We start from the raw sequence: 19,933 nt of genomic DNA, 5'->3' as shown, positions 1-19,933 counted from the left end.
AGCTCTACACCTTGTTATCTCAGATTCTCCAGCATCTGCAGTTCCTACTATCTCTAACACCAAATCACATCTCCCTGCGACACTTGAAGGTCTTGTTATGAGCTGTATGTTTCGAATGATGAATCTCCATGTTCAGCTCATGGTGTGATAGACAGTTACAGCTGTATTATTTAAACACTACTTTATAATTTCCTGTTATGCTTAGCTACTTGTAGGCCAGGTGACTTTGGGGATAATTTTCAACAGTGCCAGCTCCTTTTTATTGTTTTCTCTGGCGTTCAAGGCTTTAGGGTTAGTCGATGAGATTTAAAGATTAATGCAATGTATTTTGTATTCCTGTGATCCAGTGAATCCCAAGAACAGCAACAATTCCCCATTCCCTTTCAGTAAAAGAAATTATTCCGCTTCTCTCTCGAGTCACATCTCCCTGATACTCTTGTCAGATCCTCTCTCCTTCTCTTTACTGTGTTCATAGAACCCCTGCAGTGTGGAAGCATCATCATGTCAGCACTGACCCTCCGAAGAGCATCCCACCCAGTCCCACCCCCTTACCCTGTCCCTGCAACACCACATTTACCATGGCTAACCGACCTGGCCTGCATATCCCTGGACACTATGGGCAATGTAACATGGCCAATCCACCTAACGTGCACATCTTTGAACTGTTGAAAGAAACCAGAGGACCCAGAGGAAAGCCACACGGACACAGGGAGAATGTGCAAACTCTACACAGACAATCGTCCGAGGCTGGAATTGAACCCGGGTCCCTGCGAGGTAGCAATGAACTGCTGTGGTGCCCTTTATTGTGCTGTCCTTTCGCTTTCACTCTCTTGCTTGCCCCTTCTTCTATGAGAGGAGAAGTTTGTGTAAGTACCATGGCTCATTGCAAGCAGGACCTGCGCAGCATTGTCTAATAATATATATTATTTCTATAAAGAGAGAGAGAGAAAATGTTGCACGGGTACCTTGAAGTGGAGTTAAGTAAAATGAAAGTTTTCTCCTTTGTCTATCCCCTTTCCCACCTCCTTTTGACCTTGTTGCTCCTGCGTATTTTTCTGTCTGCAGCTTGCTGCTGTGTCTGGACAGGATGCTGGTTACTGCAGTGGCTCTCCCTGCTATCCTGCTCTGGAAACAAAGCAAAGGGAGAGGAATGGGTTCTTCATGCAGCTGTAAGCACTGCGTCAGGTTTTTGTTTACACTGTGAGACAGTTCTGTCATTGTTTTGTACGGTAAAGTACTTAGCATGCCACCTTGAATTTGTTCCAAGTTAATCAGACAAATTATGTGGTGTCTCCCCTGACTGGACTGATGGAATGTGGGCATGGACTCTCACCGTCATGAATAGAAAAACTGTAACTTAGCGTCTAGTCATCTCCATATCAAACAGAGATGTTGCTTCATGCTCAGGATTGATGGGATAATTGTTCTGAGACGTTCACCTCCTGAACCAGTTTGACAACTATTTCTCCAGCCCATATCAGATAAAGTAAAGGCTGAGAGTGTAACAATTCAGTACAGGAAGGGACTGAGACAATTTCTGAAAGAGATTTTTCTTTGTTCCAACATGTTCTGGCCCAGTTGCTAAATGGGGGACAGGAAGATTAATCCCCGTGTCAATCTCAGAGTGTTTTTTGTTTGCTGTCAGTTGTGTAGCAGACAGTGGGCTCCTATGTTGAGTTCGCGGCACTACATGGCAAAGCTTTGAATTGTTGACTGGGCATAGTATCCATGGACTGTTGTTATTTGATGTGAACTCCTCATTTAATTATTCACTTTGTATTGATCACCGCACACCAACCAGGAACACCAGATGAGCTACGTGTTTGAAATTGACTGTACGGTTTGCACAAGTTTCATCACTTGGATCTGAGTCTAACTGCAGGGTCCTGCCTCATGCCTTCAGGGCACTGTAAAAATTTGCTCATCACGTTTCGAGCAGGAGCAGGGAGGTTCGACATTTATGTCTCAACCAATATCGTTCAAAGTAAGTTATCAGGTGATTTGTCACAATGCAGTTTAGATTACTGTTGTGTTTTCCTGTCATTACAACAATGGCTATTCTTCAAAAGTACTTCCTGTACATTGGGACATAATGAAAAATCCCCCATAACTGCAGGGCTGCTGTTTCTTCCCCTCATGTCATCCCACATATCTGCAGAGAGCAGCAGATTCTGTATTCATCTGGAATTCATTTGGACCTACAACCACTTCTTCCTGTTTGTTGAGTTTTAGGGAAGGTAAAATCATGTGTTTCGAAAGTACTCTGACCCTGGCTTTTGCAGTTGCTGGCTGCAACACACAAAGCTCATTACTTTGGGCATGTGATGGAGCTTGTTATTTGCTGAAAACGAAAGCCATCGTATTGCATAGCCCCTGAGCAATTCACTTCCATTCTTGTCCTCCTCTAGAAACCCACATGAACACTCTGTGCCATTTCTGGGTTCCAACCGAAAGGAGAGAGGAGGAACATTTTCTTAATTGCCAGCTTCTGCTGGGAGATACAAGGCTCAGGCTGATGATATTAAAATAGAAAATATCGGGTCTATCAACATCAGGAAAGAGATGAGTTGAAGATCTAACTTCAGGCACTTTTCCCAGAAGGTGGCACAGTGGCAGGTACAGCTGTCTCACAGCACCAGGGACCCAAGTTCAATTCCACTCTTGGGTGACTGTACGTGTGGAGTTTGCACATTCTCCCTGTATCTGCTCCAGGTGTTCCAGTTTCTTCCCACAGTCCAAAAATGTGCAGGTTTGGTGGATTGGCCATGCTAACTTGCCCTGTAGTGTCCAGGGATGTGCAGGCTAGGTGTATTATTTATTCATGTGTGGGATGTGGGCATCACTAACTAGGCAGCATTGATTGCCCGTACCTAGTTGCCCTTGAGAAGGTGGTGGTGAGATGCCTTCTTGAACTGCTGCATTCCTCCTGCTGTACGTTGACCCACAATGCCATTAGGGAGGGAATTCCAGGATTTTGACCCAGTGACAGTGAAGGAACTGTGAAATATTCCCAAGTTAGAATAGTGATTAGGTTGGAGGGGAACTTGAAAGTGGTGGAGTTCCCATGTATCTGCTTCTTCTAGATGGAAGTGGTTGTGGGTTTGGAAGGTTCTGCCTGAGGATCTTTGGTGAATTCTTAATGCATCTTGTAGATAGTACACACTGCTGCTCCTGGTGGAGAGAATGAATGTTTGTGAATGTAGTACCAATCAAGCGGGCTGCTTTGTCCTGAATGGTATCAAGCTTCGTGAGTGTTGTTGGAGCTGCACCCATCCAGGCAAGTGGGGAGTATTCCACCACACTCCTGACTTGTGCCTTGTACCTGGTGGACAGGCTTTGGGGAGCCAGGAGGTCTGTTACTTGTCACAGTATTCCCAGCTTCTGACCTGTTGTTGCAGTCACTGTGTGTATGTGGTGAGTCCAGTTGAGTTTCTGCTCAATGATAACCATTTGAGGTTAAGGATGTTGATAATGGGGGATCTCAGTGATGGAGACAACATTGAGTGTAGTGGGCACTGGTTAGGTTGTCTCTTATTGGTGATGGTCATAGCCTGGCACTTGTGTGGCGCAAATAATCCTTGCCATTTGTCAGCCCAAGCCTGGATATTGTCCAGATCTTGTTGCATTTGGACATGGACTGTTTCAGTATCTGAGGAGTTGCAAATGGTGCTAAACATTGTACCATCATCAGTGAACATCCCCACTTCTGACCTTCTGATGGAGGGAAGGTCATCGATGAAGCAGCTGAAGATGTTAGGGCCTAGGACACTACCCTGAGGAACTCCTGCAGAGATGTCCTGGAGCTGAGATGACTGACCTCCAACAGCCACAACCATCTTCCTATGTTCTGAGTTCTGAGGAAGAGTCACCGGACCTAAAACATTAACTCTGACATTTTCTTCACAGATGCTGCTAGACCTGCTGAGCTTTTCCAGCAACTTCTGTTTTTATTCCATCTTCCTATGTGTCAGGTATGATTCTACATAATGGAGAGTTTTTCCCCAAATTCCCACTGATTCCAGCTTTTCCAGGCTCCATGATGCCAGACTTGGATTGAATGCAGCCTTGATGTCAAGGGCTGTCACTCTCGCCTCACCTCTGGAATTCAGCTCTTTTGTCCATGTTTGAACCAAGGCTGTAATGAGGTCAGGAGCTGAGCGGCCCTGGCAGAATCCAAACTGGGCGTCACTGAGCAGGTTATTGCTGAGCAAGTGCTTCTTGATAACACTTGATGTCACCTTCCATCACTTTACAGATGATTGACAGTAGACTGATGAGGTGGTAATTGGTCAGGTTGGATTTGTCCTGCCTTTTATGTACAGGACATACTTGGGCAATTTTTCATATTGTCGGGTAGATACCAGCATTGTAACTGCACTGGAACAGCTTGGCTAGGGGAGCGGCATGTTCTGGAGCACAGGTCTTCAGTACTATTGCTGGAATGTCGTGAGGGCCCATAGTCTTTGCAATATCCAGTGTCTCTAACCGTTCCTTGATATCACGTGGAGTGAATCGAATTGGCTGAAGACTGGTATCTGTAATGCTGGGGACGACTAGAGGAGGCTGAGATGGATCATCCACTCGGCACTTCTGGCTGAAGATTGCTGTGAAAGCTTCAGCCCTATCTTTTGCACTGATGTGCTGGGCTCTTCCATCATTGAGGATGGGTATATTTGTGGAGCCTCCTCCTCCTGTGAGTTGTTTAATTGTCCACCACCATTCACAATGGGTGTGTGCAAGATTGCAGAGCTTGGATATGATCCGCTAGTTGTGGCATCACTAAGTTCTATCTATCACCTGCTGCTAATTCTATTTGGCACGCAAGTACCATGTAGCCATGGGAAATGCAGGGCTACAGGGATGGGATAGGGGAGTGGGTTTAGTTGGGATGCTCTTTGGATGGTCAGTGTGGACTCGATGGGCCAAATAGCCTGCTTCCACACTGTAGGGATTCTGTGATTCTATGATTTCGGCTCATATTTCTCTGCCACTCCTCCGGAATGAACCTCTAATCTGCTCAGCTTCACTCCCAGATGACATTTCTATCACTGGGAGGGTTTTGTCAGTTGTTCATTTCAGATGGTTTGGTTTCCCTCATCATGGTTATGTATGCAATTGCACCATTGAACACCTCAAAGCATATTACACTGTTAGTTGTCAGTCTCTCTGGCCTTGGGAATGGTAACAAATGGGCAGAATCTATTTGGCTGCCCATAATATGCAGCAATTGATCATTCAATTCCATTAACTACAGTGGAGCTGAATATCTGGCAATGCCGAAGACAGGCAGTTGACCCGATTATGGAGCAAACTCTCCGTTGCACCATGCTACAGGGAGGCAGTTAAGAGTGAGGAGAAAAAGAGAAATGTAAAAGAGAAATCAGAGATAGTACAGTCGGGGGAATGGACACTGTTCTCTGAGGCCAGATCGAGAATCCTGAAGGCTACCTGCTTGCTGCCTGGGTTCAGGATATCTCATCTGGGCTGTGGAGGAACTTGGAGTGGGAGGGGAAAGATCCTGTTGTTGTGGTCCACATAGGTACCAATGATATAGGTCGAAAGAGGAAAGAGGTTCTGCTGTGCAGCTAGGGGATAAATTGAAAAGCAGAACCAAAAAGGTAATAATCTCTGAATTACCACCTGAGTCGTGAGCAAATTGGCACAAATTGGCCAACAAGATTACAGAGGTAAACATGTAGCTCAAAGATTGGTGTGGGAAGAATAAGTTTGAATACATGGGACATTGGAATCAGTACTGGGGAGGGAGGGAGCTGTTCCGATGGGACGGGGATCCACTAGGATCATGCTGGGACTGGTTACTGGTGAGTTACAAAACTAGGGCAGTGACTGGGGCTTTAATTTAAATTGTCAGGGAACGGATTCAATTGCATGGAAAAAGTTGAAGTGGGGGAGGACTCAGCAGAGCTTATTAAAATTTCCAGAAGAAGTAATAGCACAGAGAGTATGGGAAGAATCAGGAATCTAACTGCACACACAGCAGATAGGGGAACAGAAGTGAGAAGGAGAGCAGTCAACACAGGCCTGAGGGGAAAATGCGCGCAGTATACAATACAAGGTAAATGTGCTTGTAGCTCAGAATGAAATTGGCAGGTATGATGTTGTCGGCATCACAGAGATGTGGCTGCAAGGGGATCAGGGCTGGCAACGAAATATCCAAGGATACACGTCCTATTGACAGGACACGCAGATGGGCAGAGACACGGGATTGCCTTGTTAGTAAGAAATGAAATTAAGTCAATAGCAAGAAGTGATATTGGGTGTAGAAAGGTATAGAATCTGTGTGGGTAGGGATGAGAAACAGCAATGGAATAAAAGATCCTGATGGGAGTTGTGCCTCCCAACAGTTATCAGGATGTGAGGAAGAAAATAAATCAGGAGGTAGAAATGGCATGTAAGAAAGGCACTATTCCAGTAATCATTGATGACTTCAATATGCAAATGGACCGGGAAAATCAGGTTTCTAGGTGATCTCAAGAAAAGGAATTCATGGGACGTCTACAAAATGGTTTTTTGGAGCAGTTTGTGTTAGAGACCACTAGAGAAAGGGCAATTCTGGATTTGGTGGTGTACAATGAGGCAGACTTGTTTAGGGAGCTTAAAATGAAGGAACCCTGAAGGGGCAGTGACTATAACATGATAGAATTCACCCTGTAGTTTGAGAGAGAGAAGCTGGAATCAGATGTAGCGGTTTTACATTTGAGTAAAGATAACTACAAAGACACGAGGGAAGAACTGGCAGAGTTGATTGGAAGGACAGCCTAGCAGGGAAGTTAGTGCAGCAGCAATGGCTGGAGTTTCTTGGGATAATTCAGGAGGCACAGCAGAAATTCATCCCAAAGAAGAAGAAACAAACGAACGAGAGGATGAGGCAACCGTGGCTAACAAGGAAATTCAGGGACAGTATAAAAGAAAAAGAGAAAGCATTCAATGTGGTGAAGATTAGTGGGAAGCCAGAGGATTTATTTAAAAATTGGCAGGTGGCAGGTTTTAAAAAAAGTGATAGTGTGGGTAGAAGATGAAATATGAGGGTAAGTGAGCTAGAAATAGAAAAGAAGATCGCAAGAGTTTTCTTAAGATATCTAAAAGGTAAGAAAGATGCAAGAGTGGACATTGGACTGCTGGAAAATGAGGCTGGAGATGTAGTAATGGTGAACAAAGAAATGGCAGAGGAACTGAATAAGTACTTTGCATCAGTTTTCACAGTGGAAGACACCAGCAGCATACCAGAACTTTGAGAGTCCAGGGGCAGATGTGATTGTAGGGACCATCACTAAGGAGAAGGGGCTGGAGAATCTGAAAGATCTGAAGATGGATAAATCACTTGGACCAGATGGTCTACACCCCAGAGTTTTGAAGGAAGTAGCTGAGGAGATTATGGAGGCATTGGTGGTGATCCTTCAGGAATTACTGGAGTCAACAAGAGTCCAGAGGACTGGAAAGTAGCTAACGTAACAGCCATGTTTAAGAAGGGAGGTAGACAGAAGACAGGAAACTATAGGCTGGTTAGCCTGACCTTGGTAATTGGTAAGATTTTGGAGTCCATTACAAAGGATGAGATTGCGGAGTACTTAGAAGCACATGGTAAACTAGTGCTGAGTCAGCACGGCTTCATCAACAGGGGGGTCATGCCTGACAAATTTAGAATTCTTTGAGGAGATAATGAGCAAGTTAGACAAAGGAAGGCCAGTGGACGTGATCTATTTGGATTTTTGGAAGGCCTTTGGACAAGGTGTTGCACAGGAGGCTGCTAAATAAGATGAGCCCGTGGTGTTCAGGGCAAGGTACTGGATTGGACAGAGGATTGGCTGAGTGGCTAAAGTCAGAGAGTGGAGATAAAGGGATCTTGTTCAGGATGGCAGCTGGTGACTAGTAGAGTCCTGCAGGTGTCAGTGTTGGGACTATTCACATTATATGTTAACAATCTGGATGAAGGAACCGAGGGCATTGTTGCTAAGTTTACAGATGACACAAAGGTAGGTGGAGGGACAGGTAGTGCTGAGGAAGCAGGGAGTCTGCAGGAGGACTTGAGCAGGCGAGGAGAGTGGGCAAAGAAGTGGCAGATGGAATGCAATATGGCAAAGTGTGAGGTTGTGCACTTTCAAAGGAAGACAAGAGGCGCACACAGTCTATTTTCTAAACGGGAAAAGGCTTCGGAAATCCGAAGCAAAAGGGGACTTGGCAGTCCTAGTTCAGGATTCTCTTAATGTTAGCATCCAGGTTCAGTTGGCAGTTAGGAAGGCAAATGCAATGTTGGCATTCATTTTGACAGGACTAGAATACAAGAGCAGGAATGTACTGCTGAGGCTATATAAGGCTGTGGTCAGACCTCATTGGGAATATTGTGAGCAGTTTTGGGCCCTGTATCTAAGGAAGGATGTGCTGATGGAAGGGGGCGGGGCAACGGAGGTATATAAGAATGATTCCAGCAATGGAAGACTTGTCATGTGAAGAACAGTTGTGGATTCTGGGTTGGTACTTGGCGTTTTTTTAAAGATCAGGAGTGATCTGATTGAAACTTACAGAATACTGAGAGGCCTGGATGGAATGGACATGGAGAAGATGTTTCCACTAGTGGGAGAGACTAGAACCTGAGGGCAGAGCTTCAGAGTGAAGGGACAACCCTTTAGAACTGAGATGAGGAGGAATTTCTTCAGCCAGAGGGTGGTTAAACTCATTGCCATAGAGGGCTGTGGAGATCGAGTCATTGAATGTCTTTGAGACAGAGCTACATAGGTTCTTGATTAGTAAGGGGGAATTGAGGGTTACAGGGAGAAGGCAGGAGTACAGGTTGAGAAACATACCAGCCATGATTGAATGGTGAAGCAGACCCAATGGACTGAATGGCCTAACTCTGCCGCTGAATCTTATGGTCATGTGGTCTCTCATTCTGCACCACTACCTGAGATATATTATTAGCCAGTTGTGTGAATACACCCTCATCTATCCAGTGTGCTGATGCACTATTGATTAATGTACCTTTTTTTTTATTTTCAGCCACTGGATACAGATGTTGCTGACTTGCCCAGCATTTATTGCTCTTTCTTCTTTACCTTTGAGAATGCGGTGGTGAGCTGCCTTCTTAAACTGCTGCAGTCCTTGGGCTATAGGAATGTCCACAGTATTGCTTGCAAAGGAGTTCCAGGACTTTGACCAAGTGAAAGTGAAGGACGTTCCAAGTGAGGGTAGTGTGTGGCTTGGAGGGGAGATTGCAGGGTGCTGATGTTTCTATGCATCTGCTGTCCTCACCCTTCTAGATGGTACAGTTCACAGGGTTTAGAAGATGCCGTTGAAGGTGAGTTGCTGTCGTGTGCCTTGTAGGTGGTAATGCTGTACATTGGTGGTGTAGAGAGTGAATGCTGAAGGGGTTGGAAGGGGCGTGAGTCAAGCAGGCTGCTGTGTCTTGGATGGTGTGGAACACATGATTGTTGCTGGAGTTGCACCCAAACTAGGCCAATGCTGAGTATTGGGGAGACAAGAGGTGAGTTATTCGCTACAGAATTTTCACCCTCTCTTCTTTTGCAACTGGAGCATCTATATTCATTTATTCATTCATGGGATATGGGTATCATTGGCTAAGGCAACATTTATTACCTATCCTTAATTGCCCATAGGGCAGTTCAGAATCAATCACATTGCTGTAGGTGCAGAGCACATGGTTCTGTTTACATTTTCCAAGAAGAAAAGTAGATTTTGTCTGTGTGTGAAGTAATCACACTTGCACTTTTCAATAATAGCTTTAAGATTTGCTTTTACATGACAATGTGTCTCGTGCTGTGAAATGTGGGGGAAGAAATCAAGTTAATGATGTCTATCATGAGATGGACCATTTCAGCAGCGTACAGTCCAGTAAACTGATTGAACATCTCGGTGTCCAGTAGGTACAGGGAGCCAGATCTCAGCTAACCTGAACAGGGAGGAATATGTGATTAGGCCCAAGCACTGTGTCTTGCTCAGGCATGTTATCTCTGCCATAGTTTTGATTAAATACATTTCGAGTCAGATGTCATTGTTGCATTGTCAGGAGTATCTACTCCAGTCATTAACACAGTTGTATAACTCTTTACACAGTTGGATCTGCGCTTCTGTTGAAGAAACAATAATGATTATGTCTATAAAATTGACTGAACATGTAGAAATTTTGCAGGAACGGACTCTGTTCAAAGACTTTTATTCAAAAAAAAAAGCCAACAGTTTTCAACATAGAGGTGGTAATTCACAGTGTATTTAAAAGGAATAAACAAGTTATTGTATTTGGAGTCGTAACCATCTTAAAAAGTGATGTTTCCAGGGAATCAAATTTCAGTTCCTAATGATAAATTAAATTGGAGTGCCACCTAATGTCTGTCTGTGCAATAAATAAAGAACTGGAGATGCTGGAGAACTGAAAAGAACAAAACCTGCCAGATCTGAGTGCCTCCAACAATTTCTGTTTCCATTTATGCATTATGGAGAACCTGTGTATATACATTGTAAGGACTTCATCTATTTTATTTGAGATTACGTAGCTGAGATCTTCATTGCCACCATTCTCCATCTTGGCAAGAACAAGCTTCCCAGTGGTATGGATGTTGTCTACAGGATAGATGGAAAACTTTTCAACCTCAGTTGGTTGAAATCCAAGAAGAAAATGTCATTGTCATCCGCAAGCAAGCGAGGTCAATGTCATCTCTGCTCTCTCGGAATAGAATCTTCAAGCCTTACTCAATGCAATTGGTCTCAGCTTTAATCTTCAGAAGACTTTTAAATTCCTTACCAACCCATCCCAGGCCAAGTTTCGGTCCATCCCTCCATCAAGGATCAGTGGAGAAATCTTCCCAAATGTGGAACATTTCCCTTATCTGGGAGGCTAACCCTTATCTGTGTTTGACATTGATGTGAGAATTCAATACTGCATCCAGTCTGCTAGTGCGACCTTCAGACACCTAAGTTTGAGTATCTTTGATGACCGTGACAATTATGCTGAAACGAAGATCCTAGTGTGTAAGGCAGTCGCCTTTCCAATTCTTCTCTGTAGCTCCAAAAATTGGACTACATATGATGTGGTTGGGTAGCTTGCCGAGCTGGGTCATTAGTTCGCAGACCTTTCATTACCCTGGTGGGTAACATCATCAGTGCAGCTTCCAATGTAGCGCTGTTGTGTTTTCCTGCCTGGTATTTAAACTCTGAAGACCATTGGAGTTGATTTACCTCATTTCCAGTTTTTCTTTGCAGTGGTATGTATATAGGATCTAATTCTAACGAACCAGCTTGGCGAGCGAACCAACCACAGCATCCACAACCCGAGCTACAGATCTACTCAAGAACCTTGGACTACATATGAATGCAACCTCAAGACCCTTGAGAAGTAACACCAATGCTGTTTGGGAGCATCAGCTGGGAGGATAGTCGTACTAATGTAATTGTCCTTGAAGCAGCCAATTGTACCAGTATCAAGGCCATGATAATCAAAAACTAACTCCGCTGGTCTCCCACATGCTTAAGATGCCCAAGTTCCCACTACTAAAGCAAATTTTCTTTGCCCAGCTCAAGGAAGACACTTGAATAAGAGAAAGACATGAAGACTTTCCTCAAGAAATGCAACATTGATGTCAAAAGGGGAGAAGCGGTCATTCAGAATAAACTGAGTTGGAGGAAGCTCCTGTTGGAAGGGATACAATTCTTTGAGGAAGCCCGGGGAAGGAATTGGGGAAGGGATGCCAGTGATCTCAAGGCCAAGGACCGATCCCACCTCCTGGAAACTCCTGTCAAGTGTGCGATTGGAAATGAGGCTGGAGGAGCGGGGCCACACAATGATCCACAGGACCCATGAGGAATATCCTAGGTGGACAGTCATACTAGTTAGTGAGCAATTGCTGATCACGATGATTTTACTTGAAATGTGAACTGAAAAGTAGAAGCTTGGACTGCAGCGTCGCGGAGGAAGAACCAGTTTGAAGCAAAAGTGGAACTGTACAGTGCTCACTCATTTGTTTCACAGGAGAGAATGTCACTTTTGCTGAGGGTTTGATACTTTTGTGAGTCAAACAGGCATCTGGTGCTTTTGCATTGGGGAAAAAAAATGCAAACAGCTTTTGGATTGTTTTCAAGTCATTGTTATGTTACAGAGCTGAGGGAAAAGAGCAGGTTATACACAGATCTCTAAAAGCTTGGAAGCAAGTGTGATCTCTCTCTCAAAGTGTGGAAGATAACCAGCAATAAAAAAACTCAACTCGACACCTAGGTCTTGCTATTAAATTGAGGATCACCGCAATTGACAACTATATGGTATTACTGCAATAAACCAAAAGAATTTTGAGAAACTCATTTCCCTTTGAGGTTTGAACTCTTGATCCATGAATATTGTTCCTTTTTTGTCTATATTTTTCGTGATATTTCTGTAAAAATGTCAGTTACACCTGTCTTGTCCATGCTATTTATGAATGAATGTGTGTGTTTGGATTTGAAGTGGGCATAGTTTAAACTTGAACCTCAATAATTAATAATCCATTTTTCCCCTTGTTAAAAGCTAGCTTTGGTTTTATTTTTGTTTATTGATAAAACCTGATATGAGTTTCATTTCATTTATGCAGTGGGGACAGTCAGCCATGAACCATTAACCCAGTGATTAAATTAGTCTTTTTCACCTATGTAATGACTCAGCAAATAGTGGTCACACTCCTCTTATTAAAGTCATGACAACATTGTCAAAGATGCTACAAGTATTTTACGCGAGGTTCTTTCGCTGAAATGTTTGGAAGTTAATGTGTGGCAGATTCAAACGAGTGAAGCGAGTAAAATGTACTTACTAAATCAAGTTTCTTAAATCCACACCTTATTAATCTGCTTCAAAGCAGAAGTTGTGCTGTTGCCCCTCAAGAAGTGCAGGCATAAAGTTATTTTGCATTATCTCAAACCTGTCCCCTCTACCTCACAAACTAATTGTGTTGGAAAAGCAGCCAAAATAATCAAAGACCCCTCCACCCCAGTTATACTCTCTTCCACTCTCCTCTGTTGGGCTGAAGACACAAAAGTTTGAAAACACACACCAATGGATTTAAGGGTAGCTTTTTCTCTGCTAAGGGTACAATAAAGATTTACAAGGATGTTGCTGAGACTGAGAGATTTGAGTTATAAAGAAAGGCTGAATGGGCTGGCACTTTTTCCATGGAGCATAGCAGGCTGAGGGGTGACCTTGTGGACGTTTACAAAATTATGAGGGGCATAGATAAGGTGAATAGCCAAGGTGTTTTCCCCAACGGTAGGGGAGTCCAAAACTAGAGGCCATAGGTTTAAGGTGGGAGGGGAATGGTTTAGAAGGGACCTGAGGGAGAACTTTTTCACGCAGATGGTGGTGTGTGTATGGAACGAGCTGCCAGAGGAATTGGTGGAGGCGGGTACAATTACAACATTTAAAAGACATTTGGAAAAATACATGGATAGGAAAGGTTTAGAGGGATATGGGCCAAACACAGGCAAATGCGACAAGTTCAGCTTAGGAAACCTGGTCAGCATGGACGTGCTGTATGACTCTCTGACTCTATGTGATGGAAAGAACATTGTAGCCTCTGTCATCACTATCCAGAGCGCTATGGTACAATACTTAATGGTGCATGTACCAATACAACTCCAGCTTCCTGAGGGACCTGCAGCACCCAAGTCTGTCAGATGTGCAGATGTTCAGAAATGTGTTTTTGTGCATGCACGTACAGCGTTAGCTGTTGTAAATGACGACTGATATAACAGTTCAATTTCTAGCTTTTATCTAAGGCCTGCTGTGTTTCTCTTCCTGTCCCTGATCTGTCTGCCGTTGTATAGTTGCAGTGACTTTGATCTTTTATTTTGAAAGCAGGATGTGAGCCCACCCAGCTGAAATCTCAGTCCCTGGTGCTGACTGCTGTTTCGATCAATCTTGGATCTGGAGGGCAAGGGTGCCTCACAAACCCATTGTAATTCAGTCTGAAAATGGAGCTCTGTGCACTTACTGTAAACCATCTGTACTGATAGATAACAGGTCCTTGTTGTTCAGTTACCTTCTCTAAGCCTGACCCAAGAAAATACCTCAGTCACCAGCACGACCCCAGGAATCTGCCGCTGTATATGTGGGCCCCGTGAGTTCTTGTTGAGGTCCTCAGTGAACAGTAGAGACTCTGCACTGTTCTCCCTTGTACCCAGAACGTGCCAGTTTGTTTTTGGTGAATTTCTCTTGCAGTGGTGGAAGTCCGTGTAATTCCTGCTCCTAAAACCTGTCAATTTCCATCACTGTGAGGGTCGTTGTGACTGCTGCGAATCTGATAGTCTGTTACTCCCTGGCTAATATACCACCTTCCTCTGTAGGATGACAAAGACCTGGTGCCTGAGTTTGTAAATGCTGAAGGATTGACGTGTCTAATCAAAGTGGGAGCTGAGGCTGACCAGAACTACCAGAACTACATCCTGCGAGGTTCGTGAGTATCCTGTCTCTGCTTCAATACACTGCAGATCATTGCTGCACTATCATTTCACAATCGGATCACATTTTCTAAGAGAAGGAATCTAGATGTAAGCATAAACTGGGATTCAGTTTAAATTTAGATGCTTCTTAGTATTTATCATCTGTGCCTGTTGAGGAACCTGAAACCTTCTCATTTAGCCCGAACTGTAAATGGAATTGTAATCTGTGCCCTCTGATAGTGATTGTCCCACAAGACATTGACCTGGTGATCTGAGCATTTGGGGCAACTTGTTGGTGTAAGTGTCTTCTGTGGGAGGTTGGGTGATAGAAGGGTAAGTAACATCAAAATATGACCCTTTCAGCCTCCCAGCTCCAATCCATAACTCTTCACTGCTCCTGATGGATCCTGTTCAGTGAATATAGCAGCTCTCTGTATGCAGCCTGATTTTGTTTTTGGGTGCACTCACAATGAGAAGTGATGAGCAGCACACACAGTTTTGATAAAGGAAATCCCCAGCTTGCCCTCCTGTTTAAATGTAGATGGACAAAAAGGCTTATTGAAGGATTGCCTGCTTCAAATCACATGGGCAGCCATTTTCTTTACCAGTCCAGATTTTCTAGTTGGACTTAATGTTGTCAAGGGTTAATATTTGATCTGGAGATATGAGTTTTGTTCTGAAGTTACATAGTTTGCAAAGCTGAGCTAAATGTCCTCTACATTGGAGAAACGAAGCATAGACTGGGTGACCGCTTCGCAGAACACCTATGTTCTGTCCGCAAAAAAGACCTTTAGCTTCCAATTGCCTGCCGCTTCAACACACCACCTTGCTCCCTGGCAAACCTCTATGCCTCAGGCTTGCTGCAGTGCTCCCGTGAAGCGAAGCTCAAGCTGCAAGAACAGCACCTCATTTCCCACTTGGGAACTCTACAGCCTTCTGGACTCAATATTGAGTTCAACAATTTGAGGCACCTTCTCCCATATCATTACCCCAACCCCATACACCAGGCCTTGTTATCACATGGTCTGCAATTACACACAACTCATTGTAAACCACTAACAGTCCCCATTAATAGCTTTTCATTCTCCTGGGCTGATCATTATCCACTCCTTTTGTCTTTCCAACTGTTCTTCTGTCTGTTTGAACTCTATCTCCATCTATCGTTTACTTCTTACACCCCTCCCCACACCCTATGTTCTGCATAAAAACCTTTTCCTAGCTACCATCAGTTCTGAGGATGGATCACTGGACCCAAAGCATTAACTCTAATTTCTCTCCACAGAGACCTGCTGAGCTTTTCCAGCATTTTCTATTTTTGTTTCTGAATGATTTATTTTATGTTCTTCCTTGGTTCTCCAGTTTTACCCTAATTGTGATTGTTAAGATTGGGAGTTTTTTTTAACCTATCAGAATGAACTTGGAGACCAGATGGGAGAACCACAGGTAGTATCTCACTCTAGTGTGAATCTCTGATGTGTGATGCTCATATCCATATATCAGGAAGACAAGTTATGGACTTCTGTACTCAATGTCCATCAGCGTTTATATTAGGTTGAAGCCAATCTGAATTCTGTATATAGTTAGGTTCTCCTAATAAGTCATGACAACGTTTCAGATTTGGAACAGGCACTGGGCCCAACAAATCTGCCTTGCTATCATGTTTTCTTTTAATTTTAAACATGTATTCCCAGGTTTTCCTTGTATTTTCAATGGGTATGTTTCTTTGCCTTTTTTATTTGCGAGATTTTGGAGAACCCTCCTTCAAGCTTAAAGATTGAAAGATGAGGAATGCTTTTTTAAGCAAAACAAAATCAGTAGGTGTGCAATCAGTTTTTTCAAAGTTTAATAGATTGGTTTAGCAAAATTAAATAAAATGCAAACAGACCGGGGAAAGTCCAAGCACAGGGATGCATTTTGAGGGTTAAATAACTTGCAATCTAAATAAAAGAAAACATTGAAATAAACACCATCCCCCGTCAATCAACGGGAAGAAATTGTTTGAATTGGCCATCAGTTTCCATTTGAAAACTGGACCTGTTGTATGGGTTTGGGTTCCTGTCTTTGTCTCCTCCCAGCCCAAGATTTGCAGGCGTGAACCACAGTCTCCCGCTCGATCCCTTCTTTTTCCAAAATGTGCTCTTTGAACACCATCCTACAGCTCCCTCTGGTGTTCTAACACTGCATAGCTCTGTATTTACTTTGAAGAGGCCATTCCCTCAGTCCCTTTTGCAGGCTCACCAGCTTCATAACCTTTCAAAACCTGGGTGACCGATGGATGTGCCAATGCAGAGCCATTTTGCTGCTCTTTGTGTTATTCTGCTGACCTTATATCTTGGATTTTCCTTTTTTTGTAGTCTTCTACAAGTATTTGCCTTGACTTTCATTTTTAGACTCGGTAAATACTAATTTTTAAGTAAAAATGTTATGTTTGATTAAATCTTTGTCCACGTGGGAACCTCCAGCCTTCTCTTCCTACTGTTTTCTCCCTGTCTCCTCCATTGTGTGTTTCTAGCTCCAGATCAAATATTTCCCATTGAAAATTTACAACTCTGCATGTTAGTTTTTCCTTCTTGGAATTTAATTCTTCTGATTCACATTTTAAAGTTTTTTCTCGTTATAGTTTTGTTATAATGTTGAATTTAGCAATTCATTAGCCCACCTTTCACAGATCTTATCTATGGAACACTTACACTGTCTGCGTCATGACCCAGAGCAGGGTGATGTAGAGATGGCTTCTGGGTTAATGTGTTGTGTGAGGAACCGTTCCTTACCTCTAAACACATTAGAGAAATAAATGATTTCAGTACCAACATTTTGCAGTTGATATCTCATTGGCTTGTCTGCGAGATTTGTCCACTATTTCCTTTCTGCTGCTCGACTGTCTATAACCACCTTACATCATAACATCATTACAGAATAGGCCATTCCCTCCATCCCGTTGGTCCTGGCTTTTTGTACAAGTTGCTTGCTGCTTTTTTTGTCCACTATCCTGTCAGTTCTTCACCCTCACGTATATGCCTCAGTGGTCACAAACCATGGATTGCAAGAACAATCACCTTGTGGTGCTTCCCCCACACCCTGAGTTAGCCAAATAGTAGCCCCAAGGCTGGCTCACTGCCAAATCAAGGCTGAAGGGGTAATAGGAGGTCCACACCCAACTTGGAAGGAGATGGCCCTTCCAGAGGGCAGCCTGTGGTTGTGGAGGGGCAAATAGGGGACTGGAGCACTGGCCCCTGATTCGCCACTGGGTGGACTGCCACAGTCAGCTAGTCTTATCACCCAAACCCTCCTACAGCCTGAAGGCTGACTGGGGAATTCCAATGGCCTTTGCTAATTGGCCTTGAAGCACTCAGTTAGCTCCCGCTGCCCAAGGCTAGGTAGTTCCATTGACTCCCCATTCCCACCTCCCGGGAAAATGGTCTGGCACGGGTGCTGGAAAACTGGCATGCTCACTGATGTTTTGAGTTTTCATGCCCATCTGACTCTGTGCCTACTCCCACATGGAGTTAAATATCTACTTCAACACCATTTCATGTAGCAACTGCCAGACCCAACAATTGTCCATCTTTTCTCTAGATCTGATGTCGATGATTTTCACACTGTAATTCCTGGGTATTGACAGATCAAAGTCATGGTTTGTTCCTATTTATTCAGCCTGAAGGTTTCATTAATCACCCCATGACTCTCCCTGATTAATCCCCGTGTTTCCAAATAAAAGTTTCTTTTCTTCCTGATAATAAATTTCCCACCATTGATATGAGGCCTGTCATTTCTTCACTGTCCCTCTCCACAGTTTTGAATGAGTAACTCTCCAGTGCTCCAACATTACTTCCTTATACATTGAGGATTGAGAGATCAGGACCAATACCTCAGTTATTTCTGTCTTTTTACTTCTTCAGTAACTGAGGGAACATTCCATCAGGACCAGGTGACTTACTGACTTTTTCAGTAATGCTTATTTTTCTAGTGTGTCCTCTTTATTATCATTGTGTCAATAAGTTCTCTCTCCTCATCGAAAGTGGGCTTCATAGCATCCACTTCTTTTGCAAAGACAGATATAAAGTATGTAGTTAATATGTTAAGTATGTCCTCAATCTCTGTACGAAGATTTCCTTTGGGTCCCTAAATATGCCCCATTCTTTACCCAAATTAACCAATATGATCTGGTAATAGTTCTTGTGGTGTAGTGGTAGTGTCACTACCCCTGGACTGGGAGAGCTGGGTTCAAGTCCCACCTGCTCCAGAGATGTCTGATAACATCATTGAACAGATTGATTAGAAAGATAGGTTTAAAAAAATTCATAAAGTATAAAACATTTAACTAGCATGATCTGTTTGTTGTTTGAAAATGGAACTTGAGATATAGCTATTATTTGAATAAACAACTCACACTCGAAACACTAACTTCTCAGTTTCCTCACAGATGCTACTTGACATGTGGAGTTTTGCTAATACTTTGTTTTCGTAACAATTTTTCAGCAGCTGCAGTGATTTTGGCTTTGAGTACCAGTTCCAAATTTGAGGAAGGTTGTTTGAAACACCACATCTAATAGTCTCTTTAATTTCATTCACAGCTTTGAGCCAGATAATGCTGTTTGTGGATGGAATGAATGGCGTCATCGGTCATAATGAGACAGTACAGTGGCTGTACTCACTAACTGGCAGCATGGTGAGTCGGGCTCCCTATCTTATGATGACGGCATTTATTTTCGCGTGAATTCAAAAGTTTGGAGCAGGATTGCTCTTCACCGGACCCGCAGAAGGGTATTGCAGTTGGAGAGAGATAGTAGGAACTGCAGATGCTGGAGAATCTGAGATAACAAGGTGTAGAGCTGGATGAACACAGCAGGCCGAGCAGCATCAGAGGAGCAGGAAGGCTGACGTTTCGGGCCTACACCCTTCTTTAGAAATGGGGGAGGGGAAGGGGGTTCTGAAATAAATAGGGAGAGAGGGGGAGGCGGATAGAAGATGGATAGAGGAGAAGATAGGTGGAGAGGAGACAGACAGGTCAAAGAGGCAGGGATGGAGCCAGTAAAGGTGAGTGTAGGTGGGGAGGTAGGGAGGAGATAGGTCAGTCCAGGGAGGACGGACAGGTCAAGGGGGTGGGATGAGGTTAGTAGGTAGGAGATGGGGGTGGGGCTTGAGGTGGGAGGAGGGGATAGGTGGGAGGAAGGACAGGTTAGGGAGGTGGGGACAAGCTGGGCTGGTTTTGGGATGCGGTAGGGAGAGGGGAGATTTTGAAGCTTGTGAAGTCCACATTGATACCATTGGGCTGCAGGGTTCCCAAGCGGAATATGAATTGCTGTTCCTGCAACCTTTGGGTAGCATCGTTGTGGCACTGCAGGGAGGCCTAGGATGGACATGTCGTCTGAGGAATGGGAGGGGGAGTTGAAATGGTTCGCGACTGGGAGGTGCAGTTGTTTAGTGCGAACTGGACGTAGGTGTTCTGCAAAGCAGTCCCCAAGCTTCCGCTTGGTTTCCCTGATGTAGAGGAGGCCACAAC

The 19,933-nt window shown here is 43.9% G+C and overlaps 1 protein-coding gene across 2 annotated transcripts in view; it reads left to right on the top strand.

Moving 5' to 3' along the window:
* fhod1 (formin homology 2 domain containing 1) overlaps positions 1–19,933 on the top strand; it is a 298,364-nt gene that overhangs the window by 129,430 nt on the left and 149,001 nt on the right. For both annotated transcript variants that reach the window (XM_048605595.1, XM_048605594.1), the window contains exons 5-6: positions 14,335–14,440; positions 19,005–19,099. In XM_048605595.1, coding sequence (XP_048461552.1) covers positions 14,335–14,440; positions 19,005–19,099 — 201 coding nt within the window. The remainder of the gene's footprint in view (positions 1–14,334; positions 14,441–19,004; positions 19,100–19,933) is intronic.

Source organism: Rhincodon typus, chromosome 15 (assembly GCF_021869965.1).
Source record: "Rhincodon typus isolate 14 chromosome 15, sRhiTyp1.1, whole genome shotgun sequence".
In the NCBI taxonomy this organism is placed as follows: Eukaryota; Metazoa; Chordata; class Chondrichthyes; order Orectolobiformes; family Rhincodontidae; genus Rhincodon; species Rhincodon typus.
The sequence above is the reverse complement of the archived record's forward strand: the minus strand, read 5'-3'. Positions and strand labels throughout refer to the sequence as shown.